Raw genomic sequence first — 13,597 nt, 5'->3', positions numbered from 1 at the left:
CTGACCTTCCAACCCAACGGGGAAACTAGGCCGTATTGGAATTAGTCCGGTTTCCTCACGATGTTTTCCTTCACCGAAAAGCAACTGGTAAATATCAAACTATATTTTCGTACATAAGTTCCGAAAAACTCATTTTGAACCCGCGACCTCCGGATTGAAAGTCGCTATCGCTCTTAGCGCTAGACCACCAGCGCTTTTTTTTAAAGTACCTATATGATCAATTGATAATTTTGTCAAGCCCTAGCGTAACGTAACATTAACACAAAATAATCATGAATATTGACTTAAATCATAAAAAAAATAACTGATTACGGAAGAAAAACCTATAATGACCGTAAAAACTGGCTTCTAACACTATTTATGCTATTAATTTAGCAAATTATCATTTAGAAAATTTCGCCCGGATTGTCATTAATTGCCTGTAAAATGAGTAATTGCTCAGATTATTTGGCCCTGTTACACTGCAATCCAGCACAGAACATGACACTATCTTTGGATTCGAACCCGGGACCATCGGATTCTCAGGCAGGGTCACTCCCACTCATATAGTCTGTGCGGAAAGAGAAGAGTCATGGAATGTATTGGGACATGATTGGGACCCATACATTCCACGACTCTTCTCTTTCCGCACAGACTCTAGTAGGCCAGACCCAAAGAGTAAAGTAAGTAGAATCAGACCAAGAAAAGTCTGCAGCGGATTTGACAGCCCTCGCAGTGCCAGTGTTATTTTAAACGTCAAACTTCTATGAAATGATGACGTGTAAATAACACTTGCACTGCGTGGGCTATCAAATCCGCTGCAGACTTTTCTTGGTCTGACTCTATAAAAGGCCAGACCGGTCGTCAACGTATTGACACTTGACACAAAAAAGTTGTCTTTTTTTGACAGTATCTATGATTTTCACGAGTCTAATACACAAATTGCCGTTAATGAGAAAATTATAAATAATTTGATAAATATGTGGAAAGTTTGATACAATCAAAGTTGGACAAACGTTCATTCTGCTTTAATTCGTATTCATTGCAGCTAATATAGGAACCCTGCATCTCAAGCAGCACCATAATAGATCAATGTACGTGAAACAGTTTCCTAGTTATAAATAAGTCGTTTTAATAGGTCAAGCGCCTTGAATAACTACGTTAATGCCGAGAAGACTTCAGTCCGCGTTTCAGCTTCACGAGCATAACACACATGCGTCCCGCGTTCTAAGAGAAATCGTGAAAATATTAAAACCACACCTGGCAGCATTGGACCGTGAAATGCAGCCAACTAATGGCAATTCAGACAAAAACGGGGATGGGGACGCGCGAAAAAGTGTAAATCAAAATGGTGGTTCAGAAAATATTAGCGCTGTTAACCCAAAAGTTGCTGCTAAAGTTCAAAAAGCAAGAAGTTTTATGGAGATGTCCTTAACTACGAATCCTGTTAAAAGTCTCAGGATGAATGATAGAAGAGTTCTAGTTATTTATACTGGCGGTACTATTGGAATGGTCAAAAACAGAGATGGCGGTAAGTTTTTTAAAAATATGTTTGAAATCGATTGTTATTATAACCAACAGTTTTTTGATATTCATAGTTGTGACAATAATTAAAATAATATACCTACTTAAATAGCTCGTTAAAATGTCGCCGTGAATCCAGTCGGAGCTGGTTCCACTAAATTTGGCCAATTAAATCAAAACTGTACGCAAATATAAAAGCAAACCTGGTTGAACCAGTTATTGATGTTATTGGACATAATTATACAAATTAATGAACACACTATCAAGGAACCTTGAGTTAATGTAACTGTCGCGAATCTAAAGCTATAATTTACCAGTCTGCTGCGCAAAGGAGATTTATGTTTTATTACTTATATACATAGAGTTTTGTCAACTATGAACGTCACACGTCTACATAAATAAAACGTCACTGTTTATATATCTATTTTTACTAGCCTTAAGAATATCCCAATGTTCAATCAATCAATCCACGTATTCTTTGTAGACTAAAAGATACTATCGTTAGTTTCGTTTCATTTGTAAGAAATAAGAGTACTTATGCATGCAATATGGTTTCTAAGTATCCTAGTTTTACCCATTTTGTATAAGGCCACTTTATTACTAATACCTAGAAAAACTTGTACCTACTGTTATAATAATGTGGTATCATGTGATTAACTGCTATGCAATCAACGTAGGTAAGTACCTATTTCTGTAAATATAAGTTTAACTTACCGCTGTGATGTTATCGTTACCAGCTTCAACTTAGGACATCGGTTTTCACCTATAGAAAGACAGAGGTGGCAGATGCTAAGTACTACAGCAAGCAATGTTAGAGTTGTGAGTCTCATTTTCAGGTTACGTAAATAACTGTTTCACCTGAGATCCCGCAAAATACTGCGATTTTGGCCACAAAAGTAAATATACAGCATATTATGATAACATTTTTAGTATGGAATAATTTGAAATGAAATACACCTACTTATATTCGTGGCATTTTATGAATGATTGGATAAGTACCTATTAGCTTAGAAAATTGTAAGTTAGATAAGTACCTACCATTTGTAAAATTAGCGCAAAAGACATAGGTATAACCTTTAATGATAATATTATTAATAATGATTAAACATGTTTAAATGCAATGTTCGATCGAATGTTCCTGTTTTTATATAAAACATCATACGCTTTTCTCAGATCACTGCTATTAATTAACAAACCATTGATAGTTATGATAATCTTTATAACTATCTGACGCCATACTTATCATGAATAAAGACCCATTACAGTTTATACGTGTATATATTAATACAACACAAACATTATGATGATTTTACCTAAGCTTATCATATACACTGTTTGTTTATCTAAATAAAATAAATAAAAAACCGGCTTATAGCAATCGGGCCATGCTCAGGGCATCTACCCCGTATCTACGGTTTTGTTTGTACCTAGTCGCCAATCACAACACAACCCATCATCACAATAGGGAAACTTAAATAGGTCGAAAGTTACTCGTACATTGAACAAAACACGGTCTGTGTTCCAACTGAAATAACCAAGTTGCCATACTAATTGTAGGTATCGAAAAGTTGATACCTACTTATATGTTAGGGAACACCTAATTATCGCGAAATGATAACTTTTTACAAACAACCTACAAACGGTAGATACCCATCGATTGTTCAAAATATCATAGTTTTCATCGAAAGGTCTTATTATCAAGCCTTACTTTCATGTTTTCTTTCATATTATTGACTATCAAAAAAAGGGTTTGTACTCATATTATTTTTGAAAGTCCTATCCAACGAGAGCCCAGAACGTTGAAGTTAAATTTGAAATTCATCCATCCTTTACATACCTTAAAAAAAAAAGCGGCCAAGTGCGAGTCGGACTCGCCCATGAAGGGTTCCGTATTTAGGCGATTTATGACGTATTAAAAAAAAACTACTTACCTACTAGATCTCGTTCAAACCAATTTTCGGTGGAAGTTTACATGGTAATGTACATCATATATTTTTTTTAGTTTTATCATTCTGTTATTTTAGAAGTTACGGGGGGGGGGGGCACACATTTTACCACTTTGGAAGTGTCTCTCGCGCAAACTATTCAGTTTAGAAAAAAAATGATATTAGAAACTTCAATATCATTTTTGAAGACCTATCCATAGATACCCCACACGTATGGGTTTGATGAAAAAAAAAATTTTGAGTTTCAGTTCTAAGTATGGGGAACCCCAAAAATTTATTGTTTTTTTTCTATTTTTGTGTGAAAATCTTAATGCGGTTCACAGAATACATCTACTTACCAAGTTGCAACAGCAAAGTTCTTATAGTTTCGGAGAAAAGTGACTATGACATACGGACGGACAAACGGACAGACAGACAGATAGACAGACAGACATGACGAATCTATAAGGGTTCCGTTTTTTGCCATTTGGCTACGGAACCCTAATAAAAAGGAGTTACCTACCTACGGTGCACAGCGGCAACAGCGGATAGACAGACGGACATAGGCATATGGCATATATGGACATGGGAAAAAAATATTTAGTAGGTACACCCAGCAAATAACTCGTCAGTATAAAGCAATATCTTTGTTCACAGTTCTTATACCACAAAAAGCGGCTTTTGAAAACCTGATCCGAGGATATCCGCAACTTCACGATCATGCCTTCTGGAGGAGCAGGTTGTCCATGCCGGGATTCGACACGTCCTTCCTTGTTTTACCACGTATGTGAGAAAGAGATAACTACTGTCATATTTCTGTATGTGGCCTGATGGTAAAGTTAATGCAGTGCCGGATGTTTTTGCAACCGCCACATTCATAGCATGCTCTATCTTACTTTTGAAATGAATTTCTTTACAAACTTAAATATTTATATGAGAACATTAATCTTACATACTTAAGGTCAACCAGGGAAATTGCAACTACTCTAAATACAAGAAGTTAGTCTAAAGCTAGAACCACTTATACCAAATGTGAACTCTGTTTTATGACTGCTGAAAGTGTACCATAAAATTGTTAGAGTAGTTGCATTTGCCCCATAATTGCAATTATCCTGGTTGACCATACTTACATAAAATATTGTGCTTTTATCATCGAACAGCGGCCAAAGATCAAGACTCTCGGATATTCTATAAAATACTCGAGTACGACACACTCTTGGATTCCTCTAACATGACAGAAGCCCAATGGATACAAATTGCGGAAAGTGTTATGGTGAGTGAACTGTTTTTCATCCGATCTAGGCACGTAACTTTTAATCAACTATTTAAAACATCCATCGTCATAAATAATTTATATTCTATTACAGAAATACTATGAAGAATACGATGGATTCATAGTGCTGCACGGCACAGACACTATGTCCTATACAGCATCAGCTTTGTCATTCATGTTCGAGAACATTGGTAAATGTGTTGTCATCACTGGCTCCCAGGTAATCTAATGGTTCTTAGAAATATTCTATATTGGCGAATCGGTCACTGAAACAGAAAGAATGAGTACCTACTTAACGCTTATATGATATGTGATGAAGTTATATCAAGGATTTTACATAAAAAGCGTGTTGGCAACCTAAACCATTTGTAAACCTAATGCACGCATTTAACATATCAAATTAGCGTAAATTATTAGGTACTTTTATGTATACTTTACCGGCTTCACGCCAATCACGCCGAACACACATTGCGAAGAAGAGAAGCACCTACTTATCAATTGTTTTGATTGTATGAACAGATACCGATCTTCGAGCCTCGCAGCGACGGGTCTGACAACTTCGTGTCGTCGTTGCTTATCGCTGGCTGTCTGAACATACCAGAAGTCACCGTGTTCTTTGGGGGCAAACTCTTCAGAGGGAACAGGTTTGCATAATGTACCTACCTATACATTCAAGTGCAATAAAAATGAGTCATATTATATAAACAATTCCAAAAAGGCCAATAAGTCTAAAGGACTTCATTTAAAATGGCAAGATAATAATAATTAATTAGTTTACCATAAGGTAAAACATGTGTACTTAAATGTATACAGACCTACCTAGATTACGAAACTGTTTAGGAATTACGTTATCCTTTAGATATTAATGAGCTAATACTTATTTCTGTAACCTGTCAAAATTTTAACATCTAGATATGAAGCAGGCCCTCATATTTTATAACGAGCAAATTAAGCCATTAATACCTGGATATCTAAATGAAGAAATATGTTAGAGTCTGCATTATACGTATAGGCATGGTATAATAATATACTCCGCCTGGTACTCTCTTCCGACCACGTGACTGACACAAGCCTACGTCATCATGCGACAGCGCTATATGATAATATGCGATAGCGCTATGTAAAGTGGCAATATTATTGTGACGTAGGCTTGTGTTACTCTGGGAAGAAAAGACTATGCGTATAGGTATGTCTGCTACCCATTATTTTATAATTATTTTTGAAAACTGTTTACAGGGTCCGCAAGATCTCAGCGTACAATCTCTACGCCTTCGACTCTCCCAACTGTCTTCCTCTGGTCGAGGTGGGGATCGATATAGAGTTCAACAAAAAGGCTGTGTTTAAGCCAACAACTATAGAGAGGTGCCACTTGCACGCCAAACTCTGCAGGAATGTGGGACTGCTGAGGATATTCCCTAGCATCAGCTCTTCGGTCATCAATGCGTTCTGTCAGCCTCCTATTGAGGGTGAGTAGTCACTATTGAGACAGTACCCGCTAAAATGCACTTGGTCGAATTTTTTCAGACATGTAGTCTATTATTCTCTTCTTCCTCGCGTTATCCCGGCATTTTGCCACGGCTCATGGGAGCCTGGGGTCCGCTTGACAACTAATCCCAAGAATTGACGTAGGCACTAGTTTTTACGAAAGCGACTGCCATCTGACCTTCCAACCCAGAGGGGAAACTAGGCCTTATTGGGATTAGTCCGGTTTCCTCACGATGTTTTCCTTCACCGAAAAGCAACTGGTAAATATGAAATTATATTTCGTACATAAGTTCCGAAAAACTCATTGGTACGAGCCGAGGTTTGAACCCGCGACCTACGGATTGAAAGTCGCACGCTCTTACCGCTAGGCCACCAGCGCTTATATGCGAGTCTATTATTATAAAGACTAAATTCTGCTACAGAAGTTCACTGCTGTGCAGCATAATCTGTATATGCTAAGACTACCTAAATTACGAGCACTTAATTCGCATAGCGGCTTGCATTCCTGACTGTACTAAAACAAAATATATGCTTCACAGGCGTAGTAATAGAAAGCTACGGGGCCGGCAATATTCCTTCAAACCGTGAAGACCTGTTCAAGGAAATAGAGGCTGCTGTTAAACGAGGTGTGATCTTTGTCAACATAACCCAGTGCACCACGGGTTCTGTGGCTTCACCCCTCTATGAGACTGGCAGGGTATGTACAAATCATTTCAACCTCTTCAACTATATAGAAATAGCCTCCAAATCGTCTACATCACTCATTGCACCACGTGCTTATTTGATTTCGCTCTCGAAATATCTCAGGTAAGTATCAGGTATCTCGAATACGAACACGGGATATATCGATTCGAATAAGTCAGTCTCAAAATGTTGACAACAGTGCGAGGGCTGACAGGTCAAACCTAATAAATCTAAATATTTCATTATTCAAATAAGAATTCTACGCATGTCACATATAGTTCTAATATCAAGAATCCTTTTACTCGACTTATCGGGTTTGACCACGCATACCGCAGTTGCTACGATACTTGGTTAATTTAATTGAAATTCGTCAACATTAAGTACGTAATTCAGATGATGTAGCGTGGTCAATAGACTGGAAGTGTCTGAAAGCACGAATTAATCTTCAGAGCGTCGATGTTTTCCACCATATAGCCGCTTCACTGGCCTTATCCCATAAGTTCTATGCCTAAAAGTAATGATTTTTGAACGACTTTGAGCTTCATTTCTTTTGTCACTAGTTTTAGTGACTGTCCAGACAGATCATAGAAGGTAGGATCATATAGAAGTGGTATACGCGTGCCTCCGTGAGGGACAAAACATGGGCAATGCGTCACTATGATTGGTCGAATTTATTTGTTGCCCACCATAATCCATACTAATTTATGATGGGGAATAAAAAAAATGTGAGACTGTGACAAGGACAAACAATAATAGCGCTTTCGCTGCTACTCCTACTGAAAGATACATAAAGACAATCCCGTTCGGTCATTTCCCCCCACCCCTCATGCCCGATGATCGGGCCCCGATCCAGTTAAAACTTAAAATACTAGATTCATGAGACAGATTAATTGACTTTGTTTTTTCTTTCAGCTCTTAGCGTCTTGCGGAGTAGTGTCCGGCTTCGACATGACGCCTGAAGCAGCTCTCACCAAGTTATCCTACGTGCTATCTAAGACTGAACTTACTTATAAGGAGAAAACTGAGGTAAATATTTCATGTTAAGTTTAATGATAAATTCTCTTTCATGTGTTCACCGCCTAGCCAAGATGACAAACGTACATCGACAAAAGCCAAAGAAAAAATGTATTGGTATGACAAATGCCACATTATTTAATTTTTGATTGGCTTTTTCTATTCAACGATTGTCATTTTGGCTAGGCCCCCAGAACATTCCTTCGCAGATATACCTAGAGATACCTAGCTAGCTGTACCGATACAAACGCAGTTCCAGAATAGAGTTCTATTCTCAAAGATTAAATCGTGCGCAATTTGCTTTTGCTATATTACTTACAAATAGAACTTGCTATGTAAACAAACCGCCATACTAAAATTGACACTAAATGTCAATTTACTAGTAACTTTTGTTTACGTAGTTAGCAAGTTCTATTGAATGACATTTTACACTGGTACAAGTAGGTATAAATATATATAGGTACATATTGATTAACATAACAATCTATTATTTTAGTTATCGCGCGTGTTTATGATCTGTGAGAGAGTTAGAAGCAATAGATATATTATCTTTTAATTTAATGTGACTTTGTTTACGTCTTACGGTATTTGTAGCTTGCGCTAACAAACATGCAATTATTTTTTTATCAGGAAGGTTGATTTTTATATCGTCGGTACACTTCACGGTACTTGGTTGTTACATTTAATGATTTGTTTGCTCATTTTGATTTAATCTAGGATGCTCTAACAATGTATGTCCCTTTAGGACAACAAAGTTACTTTCTCTATGTTTATTATTTATCACTATAAAATAAATAATAAATATCTATAGCATCCTTTTAACTCTATAATTGTGTTTTAATTTCAGCTGATGTCAACCAATATACGAGGTGAATTGACCAACACGTCATCTATAGCCATTGAGGTAATAAAATACTGCTTAAAGTATATGAACGATATAGTTCGATAAGTCAACAATCAGTCCGTCTGTGTGTCACCAGGCTGTATCTCATGAACCGTAATAATAACTAGACGGTTGAAATTTTCACAGATGATGTATTTCTGTTGCCGCTATAACAACAAATACAAAAAAGTACGGAACCCTCGGTGGGCGAGTCCGACTCGCACTTAGTTAGTTAGTGCTTCTGGGCATTTTCCGCAAATCGACAACCATTGTGCCTATTTTGCGTGAAACGAGGTGGCGCTACTCTAACCACCCCAGCTCGTCCATGAAACCTAGCAGTGTTTTCAGGTTGCTGACTGCCTCTTTTAGTGTGCTCGGAGTCCCTAGGTATTTGTTCCTGTATGCTTCTACCTGTTTGCAGTCTAGGAGTATGTGTTTTGTTGTTTCCTCTTCTTCCACGCTGCTCTGCACGACTCGCACTTATCCAGTTTTTTACTTAAATGTAACCACCTGAAGTACAATCACGCTCTAGTTTGTAAATAGATTATCATGTCATCTTGTTAACACCATTACACCAGTCACCTTCAGTGCGAGCAAATCAGCAAACACGCCTGTATTATGCAACTAAAAATAAACTTTGTTTGACTACATTGGAAAAATTTGTTAATTTATAATTAAACAAGTGATTTTTCGGGTTCTCTAATATGTTCTCACTGCTGAGGTGAAAAGTTTTGTGAACTACACGAGATCAAAGTTATTTACATCTCGTGCGCTTTTGAGTCCCTTACTACGCTCAAGATTCTAAATTAGATAGTATAGAATGTTTCGCTTGCACGGGACTCAAAATAAGCACTCGAAGAAATATCAAACTTTGATCTCTTGTTGTACAAATAACTATATAACGGAGTGGATCCATTTATTGCCACTAACTAAAAATCTGTACAATTTAGACCTGAATACAGTTTTTAGGGTTCCGTACCCAAAGGGTAAAAACGGGACCCTATTATTAAGACTTCGCTGTCCGTCCGACCGTCCGTCCGTCCGTCCGTCCGTCCGTCTGTCCGTCTGTCACCAGGCTGTATCTCATGAACCACGATAGCTAGACAGTTGAAATTTTCACAAATGGTGTATCTCTGTTGCCGCTATAAAAACAAATACTAAAAATAAAATAAAATAAATATTTATGGGGGGCTCCCATACATAAACACGATTTTTTTGCTCTATTTTTTGTTGATGGTGCGGAACCCTCCGTGCGCGAGTCCGACTCGCACTTGGCCGGTTTTTCTAATGTTGTGTCGACCGACGACAGTTCGATTTATTTATCTATCTCTATCTAGTCTATATAGATAGACTAGATAAATCGAACTACCCAAAGAAGAAGAAGAATATATAGATATTTGACATGATTTCGGAGGTGAGGAGCCTGGCAAGTGCCCATGGGGTGGTATGGTATTTTTCGCGATCCCTGGCCTAAGTCTTTAAGTCCTTGTAAGATAACAGCTGCTTACCTATTATTTTAGTTGTTCTATAGATTACTTATGCTAATAATTTACAGTTGTTATTCGCACTGACGTTATAGTACTTATAGTGTTACGTAAACTGTCGTAAACCCGTGATAGCATTAACAGTAACCTTCTTATGAAATGTGTCTACATAGGGTAATTACATTTGGTATTGGTAGGTCACGCTTGTTATTCTCGAAGGAGGTGTGGCTGTGACGTCACAAGTTTCTATGACATTTTGAAAGCGCTCGTAACAAAGTTCTACAGGGTTTTAGTAAACAAATGAGAAACTGATGTTTACTAAAATGGTTTTACCTATACGTACTTACCATGCTGCTTCATATAGTGGTGGGACTCGTGGGGTTTTTAGACATCTACAAAGTTAACCCTTTACCAGACTAAGGGATATATATTTTCCACATACTCGTACGGCACTTTACTAGGTTTACGAACCGTCAGTTAACAGTGTGGGCGATGGTACCTAGCCGAATTTCGGGTCTAAAACACTGCAGTTCTTCTTACCAACCGCCTCAGTACCTATAACGGTAGGTCTATAGATAGGTGATGCTGTGAGTTAGGAAGTACATACCTAAGTACTTATTAATCAAAAATTATCAAAAGAATGTAATCTTGTTTACAATTTAAATGTTTCGTTTTGTATGATAGCACCATAGTTCTAAGATTATGTAAAAATAAATCGATTGCTATTTTTATTACATAATGAGACTGATAACCTTTGTACGGGCATTCAACGCATCAATTTGAAGTCAGGGTTATCACTTCTCAATAATATTTTCGTTGACGATGATTAGGGTTAACCTTATAACAAAAGTAGTTTGTATTGTCTTAATTGACCGAATTCGCTATATAAGTATACCTCTTTTTTTTAGCATTATTTAGCATTAGATCTTAACGTGTTATACGAATTACGAACAAACGAGCATATTATGATTGGGCACGGACACCTACGTACTTCGCCTTGTTACACGTATTAGTGAATTTTCATCTCTATAGCTCATGTCCTTATTTTCAGGACAGCACTCTAGTGGATGCGCTGGCTGCGAGTCTAAATATCCAGTCACCCAAAAAGCTAATAGAAGTGACGGAGAAAGTATTCAATTCCCTTCTCCTATATTCTATAGAACACGATGACCTTATAGCTGTCAAAAAGATGCTGGGTGAGCTTACTTTAAACTAACATGTGTGTTTGAAAATATTATGTTCATATGCGTCAAGATCTGGTGAACGGGTCGTGAATGCGCTTGTTTGCGCCTGCAGTGCGATTGAGGATTAGCGGCTTTTGCCAAATTTGGACGCACCATAAGGGATCCTCCAAATTTATCACGTGTATCGCGCGCGAATCTGTGAACGCGAAGTGTGGACTCGATTTCGCACTTGCTGTGCCTTCGGGCCGTGTTCCCTATTATTTTGTCGGTTTTTCGTCCTGCGTCAACACGTTCAAGTACACTTCTTATTAACTTATTTTTGATCCAAATATAAATGTTGATAACTATTATTATAGCTTGTTTTTAGACATGGGGGCAGACGTAAACGCGCAAAACTCGGAAGGCCGGAGTCCTCTGCACGAGGCCATTCTAAAAGGAAAGCATACTATAGTCGAATACCTGTTAAGGAACGGAGCTAATGTGCACTTAAAGACGAGGCAAGTAATTTCTGATCCTGTATGTAAAAATAATGGAATTTCATTTCATAATCACAAATATTTTAGGGTTTCCGAGTTTAAACGAATATGATTGCTATGATTGCTTTTCTTAGATGCGGGGAATCCCCGCTAATCACGGCGATCCACCGCGACGATTTGGACCTCATAGAGCTGGTCCAACAATGCGGCGCCCATCTGTCAAGTGTGGACCATAAGTCCGTCTCCGAGCTGCTGTCTCTGGCGGCTAGAACTGGGGCGGTCAGCAAGCTTGAGGCGCTGAGGAAGGCGGGCGCGGATCTGAATGATATGGATGAGCTGAAGCAGACGCCGCTGCATAAGGTAATGGTTGACAATCCTCATCTGTCGAGTGTGGATTATAGAGTTCTCCATGAGTAAGGAGTTCGTCTGAAGGGCAAACGATTTCATCTCTACTTCATCTAGCCTGATGGCTCAGCCATTTTTTTTTCTCCAAAAGTTCATTTTATAATTATAACCGCTATTCGCAATCAATCCCAAAATGTATATATCAGCCTGTCGGGAATATTTTATGAATTACTAGCGACCCGCCCCGGCTTCGTACGGGTTAACAAATTATACATAAACGTTCCTCTTGAATAATTCTATCTATTAAAAAAAACCGCATCAAAATCCGTTGCGTAGTTTTAAAGATCTAAGCATACAGACAGACAGACAGGGAAGCGACTTTGTTTTATACTATGTAGTGATGATGGTGTATGCGGGATTGCAGGCGTAGTGCCAAAGCGTTTTTAAATGTCAGGTAATTTCGAAGAAGGGCTTTGATATGATGAAATTATCGGTTGTTTTCGGAAATTACCATAATTCGGAAGTAATTCGGAAATAACCTAATACACTTTACGTACAGTATGCTTCTTGTAGGACAGTGAGTTTATCGGATACCTATTTCTCGTGTGGCCAAGATACAGAATGAAAATGTTTACTTCTAACGACTTTTTTTTTCCACAGGCGGTTCTGTGCAACTTCCCCGTGATGGTGTCATACCTGATGCAGCATGGCGTAGACTCGTGCCTACAAGACCTGCTCGGCCATACGGCTCTGGACTACGCTGTCAAGTTGAACCGGAGCGATATCGTTGATATGTTGAATAAACCTGTATGAAATGCTCTGGAACTTGTGTTTATTCGACCAAAAATATAGAGTTTAGTTAGTTATGTATGACTGTGACGTGACATACAAACAGACAGACGATCGACAGATGGACGAACATGATGAAATTTTAAAGGTTCTGTTTGCCAATGCCAACTGAACAGGTACGGAAAGAAACTCTGGTACATTTCCCTAATCAAGACGAGACAAATACTGTTATCTCTTATAAACAAGGCCAAAGACAAATTATAATTTATAGGAATGATTCGCTGCAGGGAAATAATTGCATCTTCAAATAATCAGTCTTTAATAACAATATAACAGTTCAACTATTAGAGTTATAACGTATAATAGAGTCCATCTACACTAAGTTTGCAGCAACTTAGTAAAAGCTATACATTTAGCAACTTAGCGTGACGACTCTAGCATACAGTCGCCATCAGATATATCGGAGCGGCCAAGGTGTTCACAATATCTGAACACGCACTAACGCCTTGACTATAAAGGCATGTTCAGATATTTGTGAGCACCTTGGCCCCT

The 13,597-nt window shown here is 38.1% G+C and overlaps 1 protein-coding gene across 1 annotated transcript; it reads left to right on the top strand.

Moving 5' to 3' along the window:
• The first annotated feature begins 999 nt into the window (after positions 1-999).
• On the top strand, positions 1,000-13,081 carry LOC134655757 (L-asparaginase). The gene is made up of 13 exons (XM_063511223.1): positions 1,000-1,510; positions 4,086-4,211; positions 4,589-4,701; positions 4,796-4,921; positions 5,221-5,345; positions 5,938-6,167; positions 6,726-6,883; positions 7,783-7,896; positions 8,732-8,788; positions 11,303-11,447; positions 11,803-11,932; positions 12,046-12,271; positions 12,917-13,081. The coding sequence occupies exons 1-13, from the start codon at positions 1,144-1,146 to the stop codon at positions 13,067-13,069; spliced, it is 2,070 nt and encodes a 689-aa protein (XP_063367293.1). The 5' UTR covers positions 1,000-1,143; the 3' UTR covers positions 13,070-13,081.
• The last annotated feature ends 516 nt before the right edge of the window (positions 13,082-13,597 follow it).

This window comes from Cydia amplana, chromosome 17 (genome assembly GCF_948474715.1).
Source record: "Cydia amplana chromosome 17, ilCydAmpl1.1, whole genome shotgun sequence".
Classification (NCBI taxonomy): domain Eukaryota; kingdom Metazoa; phylum Arthropoda; class Insecta; order Lepidoptera; family Tortricidae; genus Cydia; species Cydia amplana.
This window is presented reverse-complemented; position numbering and strand designations above follow the sequence as displayed.

Coding starts and splice junctions, on each gene's coding strand:
- LOC134655757 (XM_063511223.1), top strand. CDS start 1,144: ATGCCGAGAAGACTTCAGTCCGCGTTTCAGCTTCACGAGCATAACACA. Junction 1,511..4,085: donor GGTCAAAAACAGAGATGGCG/GTAAGTTTTTTA, acceptor CTTTGTTCACAG/TTCTTATACCACAAAAAGCG. Junction 4,212..4,588: donor GTCCTTCCTTGTTTTACCAC/GTATGTGAGAAA, acceptor ATCATCGAACAG/CGGCCAAAGATCAAGACTCT.